This window comes from Mustela erminea, chromosome 6 (assembly GCF_009829155.1).
Source record: "Mustela erminea isolate mMusErm1 chromosome 6, mMusErm1.Pri, whole genome shotgun sequence".
In the NCBI taxonomy this organism is placed as follows: Eukaryota; Metazoa; Chordata; class Mammalia; order Carnivora; family Mustelidae; genus Mustela; species Mustela erminea.
Genome location: NC_045619.1, coordinates 80,714,489 through 80,736,273, shown reverse-complemented (window position 1 = coordinate 80,736,273; position 21,785 = coordinate 80,714,489). Strand labels below are relative to the sequence as shown.

The 21,785-nt window shown below is 37.3% G+C and overlaps 1 protein-coding gene across 6 annotated transcripts in view; it reads left to right on the top strand.

Moving 5' to 3' along the window:
- The window catches only part of NELL2 (neural EGFL like 2), a 399,311-nt gene that overhangs the window by 194,999 nt on the left and 182,527 nt on the right, over positions 1-21,785 (top strand). For all 6 annotated transcript variants that reach the window (XM_032347951.1, XM_032347957.1, XM_032347956.1 and 3 more), the window contains 2 exons: positions 11,913-12,004; positions 15,807-15,909. In XM_032347951.1, the coding sequence (XP_032203842.1) occupies positions 11,913-12,004; positions 15,807-15,909 (195 nt within the window). The remainder of the gene's footprint in view (positions 1-11,912; positions 12,005-15,806; positions 15,910-21,785) is intronic.

Sequence of the window (21,785 nt, the reverse complement as noted above, 5' to 3'; positions counted from 1 at the left end):
AAAAATACATTAATAACATTATAGTATGGTCAGGAGCAAAATGTGTTAACTGTGCAAAAATTTGTTACTGAGTGAGTGTAGGGAAAAATGGAATGATGAAAAAATATTAAATCCTAAATAAGTTATAAAAGGGGAGAAAAAAAAAGTGCAGGCAGGGAAAGAGAAAGCACAAAATAAGACAGGAGTTTAAAAATTAAATATATCAGTTGTTACACTAAATATAAATGGGCTAAACAATCAATTTTAAAAGAAAATATTGAAACTGAAATAAAATTCCACTTCATACATTTAAAAGATGCACATCTAAAGCATAGGAATATAGAAAGGTTAAAACTGAAAGGATAGTAAAAGCCCTGGAAAAGAAAGCTGGCTTCTCCTGATTAATAACAGACAAAGTAGACTTAAAGGCAAAAAGTATTACTAGAGTTACTTCATAATGATAAAATTTCAAATCACAAGGAAGACTTAGCAATTTAAATTTGTATATCTCTAATAATATAGCCTTAACATATATGATACAGAATTGACAGAACTACAAGGAAGGATAGATGAATCCATAGTCAGAATGAAGTTGCAGCGATTGACAGAATACAAACACACACAACTATCATTAGGGATACAGAACACTTGAATATAATTAACAGTCCAAGCCTGATAAACATATCTAGGCCATTATGCTCCAAAAATACAGGTTACATATTCCTGTAAGCATCCATACAGCATTTAAAATATTGAATATACTGGATAATGACATTCATCTCAACCACTTTTAACTGGATAATGACATTCATCTCAACCACTTTTAAAGTATTAAAATTATAGAGGATATACTGTCTGACCACCCCACAAATGTCTAGAATTCAGTAACAATAGATAAGTAGAAAATTCCATGCTGGAATTCATTCAGTTTCTTAAATAGGCCAAGTTAATTTACATATTTGCCTGGAATAATTTTTTTTTTTTCCCCCTGCCATTCTTTCCCATGTTAGCTCCTCTCAGCCTTTGGTCTCAACTAAAATTTCATCTCCCAGAAGTATTCTCTGATTCATCCAAAATGACCTCCTAGTTATTAAGTACCTTGGATTTGCTTGTTTTCTTTACTTAGTGTTACCTGCAGTTATTTTTTATTTGCCTGGTTAGTTGTCCTTGAGTCTCCTCTATATTGCAGATTCTGTGAGGGCAAGGTCAATGCCTGTTGACTGCTGTGTTGCCAGTGCTTAGCACTGCCTGACAAATAGTAACTACTCAAGAGGTATTTACTGAGTGAGAGGATGAGAAGGAACATTTCCATAATTTACTTCTTCATAAATGATGGTAAGGAGGAATACAGCAATAAACATGATAGCATCTTTGAAGTCATGAAATATTATAGGAAGCCCTTTCACTTCTTAATGCCAGAGGCTTTTGAGAGGAGTGTAATCAAATTTTGACACATTATTATGAGAAGTGTTAAGTTTGGGGATAATTTAATTCTTATTTCCAGACTCAATGTAGTTAACATTTTAACCTCAATGTTTCATTTAGCATAGCTGTAGAAAATTTTACTTAATTAGCCCCCTATGGGGGGCAATTGTCCGAAAATAGAAAAAAGTGCTGTAGTTCAACAAATATTTTGTCTCAAAATGCAAGCACAGCTGTATTTAATTAGGCTCAATTTCCAGTCTTACAGTGCACTTGAATTTTGTCTCCCTTTCAGCCTCTGTCATCCCCACCATCTTCTTAATCCTATCCCTTATCCTCCAGTTTCATGACTTTTACTGCTTTTTTTTGAAATTATAAACATTAGTAAGTTTCTCAGAAGTTAAGAAAAACCACTGGAAATAGGGCTGTAGGTGTATGATGTTATCCTTAATTATAGTATAAGAATAAAATAGTTTTGGCCAGGTTCTTACAATAACGTCCTATGAGTCATTCTCTGATTTTGTCCAGGATGGAGATTTATGTTAAAAAGCTCACTAAATTGACGGGTTGGATTAATCTACACAGTGATTTGCAACACCACTGTACTTTGGAATCACCTGGATGTTCTTAAAAACTGCTGATGCCGAATGAAGCCCCTCTCCTAGAGACTCTGATTTAATTGGTTTGGGTTCTCCCGGTTGGTATTTTCAATAGTCTTCTTAGGTGATTCTTACATGCAAGCAGGATTAATAATCAGTGATCTACAGCTTTGCTACTCAAAGTCTGATCACTGGTTTAGCTGCATCTGTAACACTTGGAGGCTGATCAGACATGCATAATCTCAGATCTACCGAATCAGGTTTTTCATTTAAATAGGATCTCCAGGTGAATTGAGAAGCACTCATCTACAATTTCCACTGGTTCTATTAAAAAAATTTTAAAAAGCTCTCAACTGAATTGAGGCTAAACCTGTACACTTAACGTTCCCACAATATGATTTTCATGCTAACCAAGAGGTAGTTGTTGTTCCCAAATCTGTTTATGTCACTTGTATTTGTCTTGCAATTGTAATGTTATTGAATTGCTGTAAGTACATATATAAGATGTAAACCAATGAAATATGAATGTGAAAAGAAATACTTTTTTAAAATAAAAATTGAGTAGAGTGCTTTGAAAAACACTGATAAAATCAAACGGCTAAAAAACGTGCTCTTGAATTAGATGTCAGTAAAACAACTTAAAATGTTGTGGAATCAAATTAGAATGAGCCCTTTTTAGGTTGCTTGGCAAGTATCTACCTTTGTCCACTTAAAAACAATTAGAAATGGTAGGCAACCCTATGTTTTAGTTATATAACTAAGTATGCAATAAAGCATAATCAACAAATCCATACTAAAGAAAAGTGTTGTACTTCAAAACCTTGTTGAGTGAGTATGGATTTGTGTTTTGAATTAAAATGTTTAAGTACATATTTATTGTTATCTATGATTTCTCACTTTAACTGATTTTTTTTCAAAGAATGGGCCAAATAACTATCCAAATAACATAGGCGAAAAAGGCTTCTACTGAATATCTATGTGACTGTCCCATTTAAGTGTTAATTGTATTTTTCTCTTTCCTAATTCTTTTTTCTCTGCATAGCAAAATAGTTTGCAAGCTTAGCTGTACCTGGGCAGCTTTAAAAAAATAAAGAGACCCAGGTCCGACACTTAGAGATTCTTTTTAATTGGTCTGGCATACAGAGTTTTAATGTTCTTCAAGTGATTTTAATATGCATCCACAGTTGAGAACTGTTGGCCTAGCAGGTTGGGAGCATTTAAATTGGTTATAAAATCAATGTATAATAAATCAGTTCCAGCTTATATAGGTATCCTGAGTAGATGCCCATTAGGATCTAGGTATACTAAGCATATTTGTTACTAACATTATTCTATTTTATTCTCTGAATATATCATGAATACTCTTACCCCAACTTAAATTATATTAAAATATTTTAGTACTCATTTTCAGATGCTTCTCTTCTGTGGAGCATTTCCAGTTCAACTCTTGTAAGGCATTGTTCTTCCTTTTGGTTCCCACACTACCTCTCAGTTGTATGTGGTTACTTGTGTGTGTGGTCATCTGTTTCCAATACTTGGCTGAATCCTCCTAGGAGGCAGGAAGGCACCTGCCTATTGCAACAACTGGTGGACAGTAGGTTATCAAAACTGCTCCCCTTGACCACTGGGACTCTTCCTGCAAAACACTTTATGAACGCATTTTGTTTCTCTGGTTTAACTTTTTGTTGCTTTCTGCTTTCCTTTTCTCCTTCTCCATCCCAAGTACATTTTTCAATGTTTCTGTCCTCTGCTGCTTCCTCTGCTCCCACCTCCCTCCTCATTGTGCTGCCCTTTCTGCATGTCTGATACACGGAGCTGGCTCCCTTTGACCTCGAGGTTCTTCTAGTCCCTTGACTCATATTCCTTGCATTATGGAAGGATTCATTAGTGCATCTCTCAGAAAACTGCATTTAAATATGTCCTCCTAAGAGGCCTCCTCCCCCAACACTTTCCTCTTTGTTTTGTATGTACATGAAGTTATTTTATTTTTATTTTTTTTTAATTGTATTTTATTTTTTCGGTGTTCCAAGATTCATTGTTTATGCACTGCACCCAGTGCTCCATGCAGTATGTGCCCTCCATAATACCCACTACCAGGCTTACCTAACCCCCTACCTCCATCCCCTCCAAAACCCTCAATTTGTTTCTCAGAGTCCACAGTCTCTCATGGTTTGTCTCCCCCTCTGATTCCCCAAATTCACTTTTCCTTTCCTTCTCCTAATGTCTACAAGAGGTTGTTTTAAAACTACACCATCACTGTTTCAGGGTCTTTACTTGTAATCTCTTAATTGAGCACAAATGCGTGGTTTATAATGCAAAGGGTCCTGCTTTATAATACACAAAGCATTATATGTTCAACATCTCCACACTATAATATCAAAACAACCTGTATCTAAAAGGTGCTAGTCATTTGGAAAGAAGTTTTCCAAAAGTTAAACCAAAGGTTAGGTGTTCAAGTTTTGACTGAGTTCACTGGATTTTTAGTGGTAAGAAAAGATATACAGAAGGACTGTCAGATGAATTCTAGTCCTGGCTTTGAAACTGACAATGTGTGAAATTTTCCTTATTATAATTTACATTATGTTTTCTTTGTAAAATGATAAAACCTGTGCCTCATGTGTATTCATACTGTCATTTTAATAGCATGCATGTATTGACACAAATGCTGTATTTTTCTACAATTCTTTATCTCCACTCACCAAATTTATTTTTCTTATCCCCAGAAGATTAAATGAATTGGTCACATTTTTTAAAGACTCCATTGTATGGTATGCAAGCCAGGATCAAGAATAAGGCCAGTGATTGAAAGGTAGCTAAATCAAGTGAATTCTAGAATATAGCTTACTTGCCATTTAAATTGGTAAAATTAAATCATGGGGAAAAGCGCACTCTTTCCTTCCACCTACACATTTGGCCTTTGTCTATTATCCTCGAAATATCCATTTCCCATTTTCCCACTATATAACCCTTAACCCAAAGGCTGATTTGGGCAGGGTGTTAGAATTTTTGCTTTTGTTCTATTCTGATAGTTATTTTTGTCCTTCTTTGCTTCCTAACCCCTTACTACTGCTAGATTTATGGTGTTTCGGGGCCGTTCTCTTTTTGGAAGAATAGGCTACTGACCTAAATTAAGACCCCCTAGGAGAAGCACTCTTTTTGGTCCTTTAGAAGCCCAAGGACATGATATATATAAAATGGGACAGGAGGGTTGCATATCTACTCTCGTGATCTCATTTCCTAAACTCTAGTATTAGCTTTGCAAACAACTAAATTCCCAATTAATGAGATTTAGTTAAAGGAAGTGGTTGTGTATAATTAATGAATTCGTGAATTATTTAAACACTCTGAAATTCTGATCCTTTTAAATAGCATTGGCTCATAAAAATTGGCTTTTTGTAGAGGAGGGAGAAATTTTGCCATCAAATTGTCCAAGCTGACTTCTGTTGTACATGGTACCTTATATTATTTGTTAATAAGTTACTGCTGTAGCAAGAGCTGGTATTTTTCTTTCGTTAGCTGATCAGCAAACCCGCTCCCATTTCAGGCACTTCGGCTCTGCTGCAGTGAAGTGAGCTGCCGTTTTACAAAAAGGGCCAAATATATCTGTGAGACTCAATTTAGAGAAACTTTATAGGAGGGAAAATCAAAGGATAAGGCCAAATATAAAGAGAAATGTGCAGATCAAAGAGGTCCAATTCACTTGTTTTCAGGCTTTTCATCAAACAGTAAACTGGAGGAGAATTTACCAAAAAATTCAGCAAACCTTTAGAGTTTGTTATGCACAGCCAGGGCTGGGTGCTGAATAAGATCCGAAGACAAATAAGACACTGTCCCTATCTTCATATAGGAAAGATGACAAAAGTACATAACTAACTCGAGGAGAAAAGGAAAAATGTGTTTAGTGCTCTAATAGAGATTCAAGGATTATAGAAGAGGGAAAAATTAATTTTAGCAGCTAGTGCACAAGACTTTTATTATAACTATATTGTTAAGAACTGACTCCAAGTGAGTCCAGACTACTAAAAAACATCATAGGCTGAAAAAGTGCAGCATGGCTGATTGGAATCTTTTAAGAATACCGAAACAATTTTAGATTTTATTTTTGCTTGACTCCACAGAATCTTAGCCTGCCTCTTGAATACATTTATTGTACTTTTTTTAAAATAGCTATAATAAAATATAAATATACATAATTACAGTTAATGGGATATTTTCTCATCCAACAGCTTTGATTGGTATATCACTAACAAATAAGTATCATGTTGGCCCAGAATATAATAACTGCCACTGTAGGTGGATGTTTAAGACCTCCCAGAGGAAATTGAGATATCGAAGAAGACCACATAAAAACCATTACTATCTACAAATCTGCCCGTAATAGACAGCCTAAACAGTCGAAAGATCATGGATACCTGGTGTTTTCAAAGAGGATTTTAAGAAATAATAAATCCTATTTCTCACCTAAGTGGGTTATAGTGGTTTTCTTTTTGGTATCTGTAACTTTTAATTTTGTTTTGGATCATTTTTAAAGGTGCCGATACCAACTGGGAGGTTTAAAGTAGACGCCTACATTTCATCTGACAATGAAAAGGAAAAGCAAGGGAATGTTTAGAAGGGAAATATGATATGTCCTTTCATTTTTTATACTCTAAAATATTTTTTATGTAGATTTGGATGATTCTACAAGGGTTTGCAAAAGTTGTTTTAAATCTCCGTAGAGGGACCAGCATTTTCTATCTCTGTCTTAATGACCAGTAAGTTGAGATTTTAATGTGTAATTTAGGACTTCGAGAGTTTTACTGGCTTCTTTCACTTACCCAGTTCTCAGTGTGTGTATCAGTTCTTGTCTTCTTGTTTCTTGTTAATTTTTTTTGAAGATCTTATATGTTTATTTGTCAAAGAGAGAGAGAGCACATGCACAAGCAGGCAGAGGCGGAGAGAGAAACAGTCTCCCTGCCGAGCAAGGAGCCCGATGCCGGACTCAATCCCTCCACCCTGGGATCATGACCGAGCTGAAGGCAGTGGCTTAACCAACTGAGCCACCGAGGCGTCCCTCATGTTAATTGTTAAAGTGGGCAGGAAGTGAAGTGAAAATAATTCACATTAATTGCTTTTTCAGATTCTCTCACCATTATTGTGCCAGTGATGATGTAATTAGTGATGTTTAATATAGCCTTGGTAAAACATATGTACCATGTGTGTGTGTTCACACGCATGTGTATACGAAAGCATTAAGTTTCTTATGACATAACTCTGGATTTCTATGCCCCAAATTATTTACCAGCTTAGAGAAGAATTGTATCAACAAGTCTACATTTTCAAATACCTATGATAAATGCTTACTGAGTATATTACATGCATATTTTTAGGATAAGAATTTTGGAGGAAGATGGATATTAATTCATTCACATAGTCATTCATCCCATTGACTTTCCCTGAGTTCTAATTAATGTCCCCACCTATGGCTGAAGAAGCTGCACATGGGACAGTTCTGGGTGACATAATTCACATAAACCATGATATGAATGGTATTCCCTTGGATTATGCAAACAGCAGCGTATACCACAGTCATAGTCAATATGCATTTGAAATTGGTTAATATTAATAGCTTCAGAGTAGTTGTGTATTCATTAGGGCATAGGTTCTTAGTCTCAAAAGTGAGAAGCCTATGTGAATGAATTAATATCCATCTTCCTCCAAAATTCTTATCCTAAAAATATGCATGTAATATACTCAGTAAGCATTTATCATAGGTATTTGAAAATGTAGACTTGTTGATACAATTCTTCTCTAAGCTGGTAAATAATTTGGGGCATAGGGCGCCTGGGTGGCTCAGTGGGTTAAGCCGCTGCCTTCGGCTCAGGTCATGATCTCAGGGTCCTGGGATCGAGTCCTGCATCGGGCTCTCTGCTCAGCAGGGAGCCTGCTTCCCTCTCTCTCTCTGCCTGCCTCTCCATCTACTTGTGATTTCTCTCTGTCAAATAAATAAATAAAATCTTTAAAAAAAAATAAAAATAAAAATAATTTGGGGCATAGAAATCCAGAGTTATGTCATAAGAAACTTAATGCTTTCGTATACACATGCACGTGAACACACACACACACACCCCAAAGCTAGGAAAGAATGAAGCTTCTATGAGCAGGTGAGTGCAATTGAATTAAAGAAGAAATCAATACAGCAAAACGATTATTCTTTTGTTGTTTTGTGGAGGAAATGATTTCTTTTACTTTACATTCTACTGGGGAGGAGTAAGCAGGCAGATATACTTCAGTTAGGGAATTCTAGAGGTTTGTTTGTTTGTTTGTCTGTTTGTTTTTGCAGTATTGTCGTAGCCACAAGATTATTGTCTCTGCGCCTTTGTCTCTAATACTTGCAGGGGCTGGCCTTGGTTAAAGTCTAGGCACGGGCCTTATGTGCTTTCCCCCCTCTGTTTTGACACTTCATTTCTCAGAGCTCGGTTCCTTCATCTTGTCTTATGCTTGCATATGGACCTTATTTTGATTAGCCACCTCATTTTTCCTTAAAGTGTATCTGCATTTTTAAAATGTCTCAATATTTCCTCTTCAGATTTATTTGCTCTCTGTTCCACTCTCTCGTGCTTTTCTAAGCAAACTATCCATATAAACTCTTCATGGTTTAAAATGATTTACTATGATAGCCCCCTGTGCTGGGCACCTCTCTATCGCACGTCCATTCCCTCTCCTTCTCTGCCTTTTCTCTGCCCCAGGAGCCTGCTGGATCACCCCGGTCTCCTTGCCAACCAGCTTTGGATAGGCTTTGCCAATGGGAGGCCCTATCAGGAAATTAGAAGGCAGGAGGAGAGAGACTTGGCCACGTTTTTTCCCTGTTCCTTCTCTGTGTTGCTCTGTGTTTCTGGCAGTAACTGTGTCTCTCCTGATTATGGTTCCCTCTAGGCACTGCTTCCCCATAACCCAGACTCATATGGGGCTGCAGTAAAACCACTTCCTGTCCTTGTTCCTTAGCCCTTTGATGCTGATGACTTCCCACTATGGTGCTGATGAGCCAGAGCCTGGGTCCTTCTCCAGCCTGTTTTTTTCCTTTTGTCCCCTCAGGGAAGTTCACCACTCAGTCCCCTGTGTTTGCATATAACTAATGAATTTCACAAATGGAAGACTTCATTTTGGCTTTTATTGTAGTCAGTTGTGGATGAGTCTGACTGCCCCACTACATAGGGATGGCATACATCATGTCTCTAGATTTTATTTACCTAGCACACTACCTGGCATATAATAGGAGCCCAGAATACATACCTATTAAATTAATATGACTTTTATTCTTTCAACTTATTCCTAAGTTCTAGGGACCTCCTAATGGTATTTTCAGGATTCCTTGTGGTATTTTTAGTGATGATTATAGATTTTCTAAGTTTCTTTATATTTTTTAAAAGATTTTATTTACTTATTTGAGAGAGATCACGAGCACAAGCAGGGTCAGGGGCAGAGGGAGAAACAAGCCTTCTGCTGAACAGGGAGTCCAATATGGGACTTGATCCGAGGACCCTGGGATCATGACCTGAGCCAAAGGCAGATGCTTAACCAACTGAGCCTTCCAGGTGCCAATTTCCAGTTCTAATTTCATAGAAAATTAGAAAAACAATTTTTCTAAGTTTCTTAACATTTTCCACTTAAGAGCCTAGGGCCTTACTAGGTATTGGGGATAAGCCTCAGGATTATGGAAATCACAGCAACTGATCAATAAAGAAACAAGACAAAAATCACTCAAGTTGGGTTCTCCCTAAGCCAAGTTCACCGTATTTGTGCTCATTGTTTGAAAGGAAATTAAGCAATTGTGATCTCATTCGCTTTTGTGCTTTCTCCCTCTGCCAAGCTCCATTTGGTGCCCTATTGTCCCACAAGTTGCCTATTTGAGTCTTTTGAATTAGGAGTTTAAAAGAGAAGCTCCATCTGCTCTGCCTGAATATTAAATTATCGTAAGACTTCGTATAAGGAGAACTTACCCTTGTGTTTATTACAGTTTCCTTTCCCTTCTAAGACTTGGAATATCAGGTTTTTTTCAATATACCCTTGGACTTGAAGAGGCTGCAGTTATCAAGTCATGTAATAAAATAGCCTTTGATACCTTTGAATGGCAAGTGCTGTGGAGAAGTTAAGAAGTTTTATTTATTTGTATTATCTTATAAAATGTGGTACTTATTAAGTATCACTGAACACGCAATGTGTCAGAACTTGGTGTTTTGAGAACACTGGATTACTGAACCTCATAAGCGAGGTTTATGTAAAAATACATGTTGGACAGATATATTTTATAATCAATCATGTTCTCTAAGTAAATGCACATGCATTTAATTCATAATATGACAGATAGTATGCAACTGACACATCCATAGTTTCATTTTGAATATTGATAAGTACATAACCTGTACCCAGCTTTAAAGTAATCTAATTTATGCAAGTATGTTGTATTCTTTTCTGGCAAGCTCCAAAAATTTAAAATCAGTTCACCAGTGATATGTGTTCTGTTGTGAAATTTGTTAATGAAAGCTGAGTAAAGAGATCATTGAAGGATGACATTTTAACAACATGCATGCTTTCCATTATTTAAGTGTGTAGCTTTTAAATAATTTTAAATAATAATTTTAATTATTCAGTGAAGATATAAGTTGGTTTATGTTTTAAATAAGAATATTTGTACAACTATGTATACGTTTAATAGTAATAAAAATTATGTCGTATTTTTGTTACCATTATTAGAAGGAACCTGGTACTTCTTTCAGTAATGATAAAAATAGTATTTATTAAAGCAAAGTACTAAGATAACTTGGTACTTTTGAAAGTTATGGGAATATGTGAATTCTGCAGAGGGAAAAACTTTCTTCAAATTCACACAAAGGAATTAGAGGAAAATGTACACATCCATTTTGCAAAGTCTGTATGGTTAAAATTAAAAATTGGGTTTAGTAAACAAGGCTAACAAACTGCTTGAGTGTTTTCTTACCAGATAATCACTTCCACTGCTCGTTTTCTAGATCCTAAGGAGCTCCAAAGCATCCACAATATCGAGTGCCTTTTCAAAACAAACAAACAAACAAGCAAAATATAAAGTTGCAAAAACAAAAGTTAGTTCAGAGTCTTCAAAAAGGCCACTAAACCAGAGGGGGATTTTGAAGGTTAAGTTTCTTAGGCTGGGGGTAGCTATCTCTGGTTAGGTGATGAGTCAGCACGGGGAGTGTGAACCATTCACTTCAAAACAAGCAATTTCTGTTGGCAAAATGTTTATGTGAATTGAAACTGTTTTGAAAGTCTCAAAAATTATTTGATGATTTCTATGTATTTTCACTAATTAAAAATGTTTTCCTATCAAACCTGAAGTTCTATTTTAAAATTGTAATTGGTGATGGAAACAGGCCCAGATTAAGATTTTTTTCAGCATCCTAAGTAGGGTACCCTAATCTGCATGTATTTACAAGTTACATAGCGCTAACATTTTCATGTATGTACTGAAGTGAAAATAGCTTCTTTTGAATTTTGTTTTTAAAATTCTGTAATGGTATGTTAAAAAATGCACTTTTTTCATATTTGTGTTGCTTTGATTGGTAGCTGCTCCAGGCACCTGCTTAATATGCCCTAAATGCAATGTCATCTAGTAAGCAAATCATCTGAAAGACTGCTCATTGGCACAACGTTTTTAGAGTCCATTTGTGACTTCTCATTGTCCTCACCCTTTTTATACCTTATTTTACTCCCAGACCTTAATGGGCCTAACAATAACTGGATCCTATATGTGCCTTATGTTAGACTGAATTTAGGTTTATGGCTAATCAGACACTTTGAAAAGGCTTAAGACCATGCAAAATGAATCTGAACACCTCCCAACAATTTTTCCTAAAGGAAAATTGAAAATACATTTATATGTATTTTTTTATTCCACAGCAATATGCCAATTTCAAGGACGGACCTACTTTGAAGGAGAGAGAAATACAGTTTATTCTTCCTCTGGAGTATGTGTTCTCTATGAGTGCAAGGTAAGGAAACTCTTCACGGGTCATTCAGAATTCTTTATTATGTAAACAGTAACTATGTCTTTAAAACGTCACACTTGTAATACCTTTAAAACATTTAAGGCAAAGAGAAATTAGAAGATATTAATTATAATTCAAAAAGAAATTCCCATTACTGTTTTTAAATATGTAAATTAATGGCTGTAATTTCCCCAATAAATAAAATACTGTTTTGTCCAATTCAAGTTTTATGACGTTGTCTTATTTTTCCAAACTTAAACTAACTCCTGTGAAGAAAATTTAGGTAAAGTTAGACTCAGCCTGTTGTCACTTAACTGTTTTCTACCCATGTGACAAATATCATTCAGTTCAGTGGAAAATCATAAAAGTGACCTAATAAAAATTAGGTGTTGGATGGAGATGAGACTGATACTATTATTAATCCCTTTGGTAAGAATATTTTAAATGATTTGAAGGGAAATTTTTTATAAATTTACTGCGGTCTCCTTAAGTATGCTTCAGAAGTAGAGGTGAGTGTTTTTATCTCTGCTGCTTGACCTGCTAAGTGAAAAAGTAAATATGTTTCATAAAACTTTTCATTTTTGCCCTTTATGAAGTATATTCCTTAACCATAATGTGATACTGCAAGCCATATTCTCTCTGAGGGAAACTCTGCATATAAGGTTTCTGCTTTAGAGTTCCCTTTACATTTGATCCTTTTCTCTGTAAATGGTTTTTGGGGATGATTTAGTGTGCATAGATTATGTAGAAAAGGAAGATGCTGCCAGCAAGACCCATAAATTGTGAGCATTTATATGATTATTCAGTATTAGGGAAAGGAAAATCGCAAGAATTTTGCCACAATAAATTGGAAGAAGCCAGCTCTACACTTCATGCATCGTAGGTTGGAAGTCCTTTGGGATAAGCAAGGAGGAAACGTCAGAGAGGCAAGACTGTGACAGATTTGGTTTCTAGAATATGAGAGGTCTGATGTCTTCATGCCTACTATAAAATATTCAAGCTGCTTCTTCAGGCTTTAAGTCAGCTCTCCTATAGTGCGGGTCACCGTCTTAAAGACAAGGGAGTGAGGTACAGGGACATTAACATGAATTCCCGAACCTGTATTTCAGGATGGATTGTCCCCTGCCAGCACCCTATACCACCACTGTTTTGAGTGAAGTAGGTCCCACTATAAATGTAAGGATTGAAAGACCTAGAGTGAGGTCTAGTAACTCCAAATTAAGAAAAGGGAATCAGAGGAAAGTTACTTCAAGGAAGGTGGAAAACTTTTGTCAGCTGGTTTCTAACTTTGAAATACCAGTTCTAACTTTAAATATCTTGAGGACATTTGGAATTTCCCAATGGGTATGTGTATGTATGTGTTGTGTGGTGTGTGTGTGTGTGTGTGTGTGTGTGTGTATTCTTTTCATCTGACCAGTGTGTCTCATAACACTGATAATTATAGCTTAGAAATTTATTGGAACAGTTGCCTACTTGATTGTAAGATAGCTATGAAATGATTTCATTTTTAAATGGGTTATGGGGCACCTGGGTGGCTCAGTTGTTAAGCATCTGCCTTCAGCTCAGGTCATGATCCCAGGGTCTAGGGGATCGAGGCCTGCCTCAGACATCTGCTCTGTAGGAAGCCTGTGTCTCCCTCTCCCACTACCCACTGCTTGTGTTCCCTCTCTTGTTCTTTCTCTCTCTCTTCTTGACGTTAAGAACTTTCATTGTTTTGGGGTGCCTGGGTGGCTCAGTGGGTTAAAGCCTCTCCCTTCAGCTCAGGTCATGATTCCAGGGTCCTGGGGTTGAGCCCCACATGCATCGGGCTCTCTGCTCAGCAGGGAGCCTGCTTCCTCCTCTCTCTCTGCCTGCCTCTCTGCCTGCTTGTAATCTCTGTCTGTCAAATAAATAAATAAAATCTTAAAAAAAAAAAAAAAAAAAGAACTTTCATTGTTTCACTTCCCTTCAGGCCCCATAGTTTCTGTATTTATACCTTTACATAACTGACAGCTCTCTTAAGCTTTTATTTCCTGGGCTGTGGACACTAGGCCTTCATTGTTCCTTTATTTTCACTTTTGTGGCCTTGAAAGTTTGTCCTGGGGGTATATGACTTCAATAGTGAAAACACCCCCCACTTCTGAAGATAAGATGACCAGAATGGATAGTATTGTCAAACCAAAGGAAAGCTAGCATTTGACTCCACTGTAGCCATGCCTCCTACCACTCATTTTTCTTTAGATGTAGTTGACAGACACTGTTATACTAGTTCCACGTGTACAACCTAGTGATTCGACAATTACATACATTATGGAATGCTCACCATGACAAGTGTAGTTATCATCTGTCACCATACGATGTTACTACAAGTTTATTGATGTCTTCCCTATGCTGTATTTTTCACCCTTTTAACTTATTTAGTTTGTAAATGGAAATTTGTACCTCTTAATCTCCTTTACCTATTTTACCCATCCCCTCCCCTTTCTGGCAACCACCAGTTTGTTTTCTATATTTATGAGTCTATTTCTGTTTTGTTTCTTTCGTTTTTCAGATGCACATGTAAGTGAAACTGTGTGGTACTTGTCTGTTTCGGTCTGACATTTCACTCAGTATTATATATCCACCCGTGTTGTCACAAATGGCAACATTTCATTTCTTTTTTATGGCGAAGTAATATTTCATTGTCTGTTTGTCTGTCTCACATCTTCCTTATCCATTCATCTCTCAGTGGACACTTAGTTTGCTTCCATATCTTGGCTATTGTAAGTAATGCTTCAGTAAGCATCAGGGTGCCTGTGTCCTTTTGTTAGTGTTTGGGGTTTGTTTGTTTGTTTTTGAGAAAAAACCCAGAAGTAAAATTACAGGATTGTATGGTCCTGCAACTTTTTTTTTTCAAGATTTTATTTATTTATTTGACAGACAGAGATCCCAAGTAGGCAGAGAGGCAGGCAGAGAGAGAGGAGGAAGCAGGCTCCCCGCCGAGCAGAGAGCCCAGTGCGGGGCTCGATCCCAGGACCCCGGAAGCATGACCTGAGCTGAAGGCAGAGACTTTTTACCCACTGAGCCACCCAGGCGGCCCCTGCCACTTTCTTGATAGGATCATCTTCAAACCATTATATTCTCTTTCCTGTAGATACTCCAGGAAGATGGAAATGTTGAAATGAGTACTTCTTCCATAAAAGTAGTCCTTAATAGGAAAGAAACCTAAAAATTTAAGCTTTTGAGTGGTGTTAAAATGGAAGCCTACAAGTTCCAACATTTTATTACTTATATGCTGCTCTAGTTAATGATCCTTGTTCTTAAGAAATAGGAGGTTGACAGTATAGAAGCCAACCAATCCTGCCTTCATTTCCTTTTGGGTTTTGGGAGAGATCCCCAATATTCCTTATCAGAATCACCTGTCAGAATCTCTTCGTAATAGTCTAGAAAATTTTGAAATGAGAATGTTTTAAAAGGCTCTGTTTTTATCTATTGTTTTTTTCAAAGTGAGCCACTGATCTAATTCAAGCTGTATTTGTGCCACAGTTGTCATCTTGATGTACAAATACATTATAAAACTAAAAGAATTTTTCAGGATTCCCTCATTGTTGGGCAAATTATTTATATGGCTGCAATGTGTTACGCTCCAATCCCTGCTGGTCCATTATAAAGACTTTTCAGTTATGATCTAGTGTCATTTTGTGAATGAGCCTATGACCTATGCAAAGGATCTCAGGAGAAAATTATTCTCTTGTGGACCAAGAACCTTCCCAGATGCTGGATCTAGGAACTTCTTAGTGGACCCTAATTCAGAGGTTTGAAAGATTTACTTTCTGTTGTCTAATAGGACCAAACCATGAAGCTGGTTGAAAGTTCAGGCTGTCCGGCTTTGGAATGTCCAGAATCTCATCAGATTACCTTGTCTCATAGCTGTTGCAAAGTGTGTAAAGGTAAGACTTTTTGGTAAAGTAAGACTTATGTGCGTGAGTCATTGTTGGAGTCTAGTTTAACTGACATGAAATAAAAATTTTTATAAGCAAGTTATTTCCAAAGAATAACAGTATTTTCTTAAATGCTTACCTATGTGGGTAGCTAGTCACAGAATGTTCATTATAGTTTTTGAATTAAAATCAAGATGTTTCCATCCATTTTTGCTATGTATGTCAGGCCCTGGGTCTGTAAAGTTCTCTCTGTGTGCTCGTTCTGAGTCAGCATGACTCTGCTGAAGAAATTGACAACAGCAGTGCTGAGTTATCTTATTGGTTTCTTTTTCCTTTTGTGTGTGTGTATGTGTGTGTGTGTATATGACTTTCATTCCTCTTTTGTTTGTTTTGAAATTGACTTTGTATAAATTTTTTTTTAATTTTTTATTTTTTATAAACATGTATTTTTATCCCCAGGGGTACAGGTCTGTGAATCAGCACTCACCAAAGCACATACCCTCCCCGATGTCCATAACCCCACCCCCCCTTCTCCCAACCCCTCTCCCCCCAGCAACCCTCAGTTTGTTTTGTAAGATTAAGAGTCTCTTATGGTTTGTCTCCTTCCCAATCCCATCTTGTTTCATTGATTCTTCTCCTACGCACTTAAGCCCCCATGTTGCATCACCACTTCCTCATATCAGGGAGATCATATGATAGTTGTCTTTCTCGGCTTGACTTATTTCGCTAAGCATGATACACTCTAGTTCCATCCATGTTGTCGCAAATGGCAAGATGGAATACTATGCAGCCATCAAAAGAAATGACTTTGTATAAATTTTATTTTGATTTTCAGATCCCTCTCTTCTCAATTCCACTCTCTTTTACTCATAGGCTTCTGTACTCCTGAGAAGACTGAGGCCATCAGCCATGCATCCCTCATTCTGTGTTTCCTCTGTGATGATAGGCCCAAGACTAATAAGTAGAAGGGACTTAGAATTTTTGTTCAATATAGGAAAACAGTAAAATTTGAGCCATTCACAAATGCAGTGGGTTGCCTCAGGAGGCAGTGAATTTCCCACCACTGTTGGTTCTAAAACTTTGTATTTTATTATAGATTGAAACATTAAACCGAAGGATTAATTATGTGGAACTCTTTTAGATCCCTACCCATCACAGGACTATATGTGCCTTTCTGTACATGTCTTCCTAGATTTGTGATGGGGTTATGTCTCTGTAACCCCATAAGCTGAAAATGTCGTTAAGTCAAAAATGCATTTAAGGGGCGCCTGGGTGGCTCTGGGGCGCCTGGGTGGCTCAGTGGGTTAAAGGCTCTGCCTTTGGCTCAGGTCATGATCCCAGGGTCCTGGGATTGAGCCCTGCATCAGGCTGTCTACTTAGTATGGAACCTGCTTCCCTTCCTCTCTTTCTGCCTGCCTCTCTGCCTACCTGTGATCTCTGTCTGTCAAATAAATAAATAACAACTTTAAATAAAAATGCATTTAATACATCTAACCTATCAAACATCATGGCTTAGCCTAGTCTACCATCAGTGTCCTCAGAACACTTGTAGGCATACCTTATTTTAGTATGCTTTGCTTTATTGTGCTTTGTAGATACTGTGTTTTTACAGATTGAAAATTCACGGCAACCCTGTGTCAAGCGAGTCCATTGGCTCCATTTTCTAACAGCATCTGCTCTCTTCATGTCTGTCTTTAGAAAACCTCACAATATTTCAAAATTTGTCATTATTGTTACAATGGGGTTACAGTCTATTGTTACAGTGATCTGTGATCAGTGATTACAACTCACTGAAAGCTCAGCTGATGGCTAGTACTTTTTACCAAGCAAGGCATTCTTAAATTTAGGTGTGAGCATTTTTTAAACATAATTATATTGTATAATTATTTGACTACAATATAGCTTTAGACTATAGGCTACAACAAAACTTTTATATGCACTAGGAAACCAAAAATTTATTTGACTTTTTTTAATTGCAATTTTTGCTCTATTGTGGTGCCTAGAACTAAACACGCAGTATCTCTGAGGTCCGCCTGTATATGAGTTTACACTTGGGTAAAGTCCTCTAGCACCAAACCTATTTTATAATAAGTTGTTGACTATCTCATGCAATTTATGGGATGCTGTAATGAGAGTGAACAACAGAATGGGTTGTGTGGGTACAGAGTGGTTGTAAGTGTACCAATTGTTTACCCTCTGGGAGCTGTGGGTCACTGCCCCTGCCCAGCATCAGGAGAGAGGCTTATACTACTTATCATTAGTCCGAGATTAGATTCAAATTCGAAGTACAGTTTTCTACGGAATGCCTAGAGCTTTTGTTTGTTGTTAAGGTGAAAAATTTTAAGTCAAATCATCTTAAGTCGGACTTATCAGTATTCTATTGAAATTATTGTTTGTGACTCGGTCTCCTTTATTGGACTTGACACCTTGGGAGCAGGGTTAGATCTTTATAGTCATCTCAATATCTTTAACACCTCCTGTTTCACCTGAGATGTCACAGATGCTCGTAACTGATGTAGTTGGTTCTATGTAACAAAGCCCTAAATGAGCTACTAACACTTGTTTGAATAATGGCTTTAGGGAGGTGCAGAGGAGAGCTTAAATGGGGGGGAAAAAAGTAAGAAAAAAAAACTTCATAAAAGATAGAACATTCTATTTAATTCTAGTCTATGAAAAGTAAACGTAAGTTCTCCCCTCCCATTTTTAACAGGATGGTGCAGTTTTGTTTGTTCTTTTTCGCTCTTTCTTCCATCCATTCAATTAAGAGTTTTAAAATCCCAGTTCTGTGAAAGGTACTTTGGGAATTTCAAAGTGGTTTAAGACTTGGCCTGCCCTTCAAGGAGCTTTCAAAGGAAAGGAACTAAGGAATATTGCTAAAAAGGATTATATCAAATAGACTGATACAAAGGCCATCTTAGTTTTCATGTTCACCGTGCCCGAGCCAGTGCCTTGTATAGAGCATGTGTGGAATTGGATATGAATCAAGAATGCGCATTCCATTTATTTGATTTGGGAACTGCACTCAGTCTGCAGCTTAGCTAGTGTTCCTTTGGCAACCAAAGTTTGGCTAAACCAGTGCTTCTCAAGTTTAAATGTGCATACTGATAACCTAGGGATCTTATTAAAATGTAGATCCTAAGTCAGTATGTCTGGGGTCCAGCCAAAAACCCTGCATGTCTGATAAGCTTCGTGGTGATGCTGATGCTACTGGCCAGTGGGACCACTCTTTGATTTGTTAGCTATTGCTGCGTGACACTCTGTCACAAAGCTCAGTGGTTATTTATTTATGTTTTTAAGATTTTATTTATTTATTTAAAAGGGAACACAAGCAGGGGAAGTAGGAGAGGGCTGAGTAAGGAGCCCGATGCAGGGCTCAATCCCAGGACCCTGGGATCAAGACCTGAGCCAAAGTCAGATGCTTAATGACTGAGCCACCCAGGTGCCCCAAGCTCAGTGGTTTAAAACAGCAGTTTCATTATATATTGCAGTATTGTGTGTCAGGAATTTAGACAAGTGATTCTTCTGCTCCACACAGTGGTAAGTGGGGTCACTCAGTTGGACTGGGCTAGAAGTTTCAAGATGGCCTCATAAGCTAGGCATCTCGGTAGGGGTGACAAGAAGGTGGAATACATCTGAAACTCTCTCCCCTGCACAGAATCTCAGGACTTCTCCCTGTGACCTGTCCATGAGGTTGGTGATCAGACTCCTTAAATGGTGGTTGGGGGCTCTTAAAGACCAGGCCTGGAACTGACGCAGCATCACTTTTCCCAGATTGCTCTGGTCAAAAGAGTTGTGAACAAGCCTACATTTGAGAGGAATGGGAGGAATAGACCCCAATGTGGTAGAAGTGTTGAAAATTTGTGGCTATCTTTAATCCCCTGGAAGTGTTCAGGAACTACTTAGAGATTAGCAAGGTGAATATCATAGAAACGACACAAGGTTGGCCAAGACAAGATTTGAGTAAGTAGCTGAGAGAGAGCCCTTCAGATATCAAGAGAAGCCTTGATAACATCCACTTATTTTTAAAAGAGCCTTGATATATTTAAAAAAAAAAAAGTTAAGAAATGAAAAAGCTAGCTACAAAAATTGTCTTATATTTAAATTGTTTGTAGTTTCAAGAATTAATGTGTTTACAGAGCACACTCAGAATACAGTGATGACATATACTGTCACCTACAATCCCCCGCCCTGAGATTCTGGTAGAATTGCTAGGAGATGGAGCCATGGTAGCCCCATTAACAAACAAAATGAACAAACAAAAAACTCTCTGTAGAGTTTTTACACAGGCCAGATTGAGAACTACTAGCTTAGATAATACTGGAACTGAAATTGGACAAATTGTTCTTGAAACATTTAGCACCATTTATAATCAAGATTGCTTTATTTCTGATTTCAAATATCTAGAATAAACAAATGAGTTTCCTGGCATTCTGGTGTTTAAACTAAAAAAAGTCAAGTTCTTGAGGCTTCAATTTTGAGTTAACACCTACATCTATGTTGTGACAAATGCATTTGTAATATAATTGGCCTCCAGTTTCCAGGCCTGTCTGCGTAATGCTAAGGATGATATGTTCGTATCTGAAAAAGTAAGTTCTTCAAAAACAGTTATTAAATATTCCCTGAGGGCAGAGTGTGAGAAGAAGGTGTTGACTTTTCCACCAGAGGTTCAACCTGTGCTGGAAACGAAGCTGTGCAATGAAATAAGGCCCCAAATCTCTAGGCACCAAATCTAATGCAACCAAGACTATTTTCTAGGTAATCTGCAGCTGTCTATCTTGTGTCATAGTACCTCAGAAGCAGTGTAGCAGGAATGTGCTTTGTTCATGTTTGAGAGCCCCTTCAAGGAAGCTTATAACAAATTACAACATGACAGAGACTCAGTGATACAGTGAGGACTCTGACTTAGAAAGATCCAGAAATTATATGATAGAGTTTTCATATCTGTAGCCCTTCCTTTGTCCTCATCCATGCAACTTCTTTCTCCGCTTATAATACCAGTAAGTCCATTCGGGGTTGCCCTGCATTAATTTATTTTTCTAAAATATTTTATTTATTTATTTGAGAGAGAGAAAGCGAGATAGCGAGAGAGAAAGTGTGACCAGTAGGGAGAGGGAGAAGCAGACTCCTCGCTGAGCAGAAGGCAAACGCGTAACTGACTGAGCCACCCAGGCGCCCGTGCCCCACTTTAATTTAGCATCGATTTCATCCAGTCCTATAATTATAAGTTTAATTATAATTGACACCTATATGTAGAATGTTCAGTGGGTATGATTGTTTTCTCTCAACTTCTGGATAATCCATAGTTTTCCACATTATTCATTAATACCTTCATGATTTTGGTTATTTGTGTATTACATACAACATTATTTAATTTTTTATATCACTGTTCGTTGCTCATTTTTAAAAAGACCTAGTTTCATTCCAAATAATGCTAGCCACAAAATAATGGCATTGTTTGTTAGATTCATCATTTTTATTTTTATTTTTATTTTTTTTAAGATTTTATTCATTTAACAGAGAGAGACACAGAGAAGGAACCCAAACAGGGGGAGTGGGAGAGGAAGAAGCAGGCTTCCCTCTGAGCAGGGAGCCCAATGCAGGACTCGATCCCGGGACTCTGGGATTATGACCTGAGCCAAAGAGTGATGCTTAGTGACTGAGCCACCCAGGTGCTCCAGATTCATAATTTTTAATACACATTAAAAGAAATCCATTGCTATGAGTACTTTTTAAAAAAATGTACATCCATGCACATGAACCATAATTTGGGAAAAGTCAGGATTATCCATCATCCTGTGAATAATACCTAAATAAGTTAGTATTCTTTTAGGTGCAGGTCATAAAACACCCAATCCAACTGATGTAAGCAACAAATGGAACATATG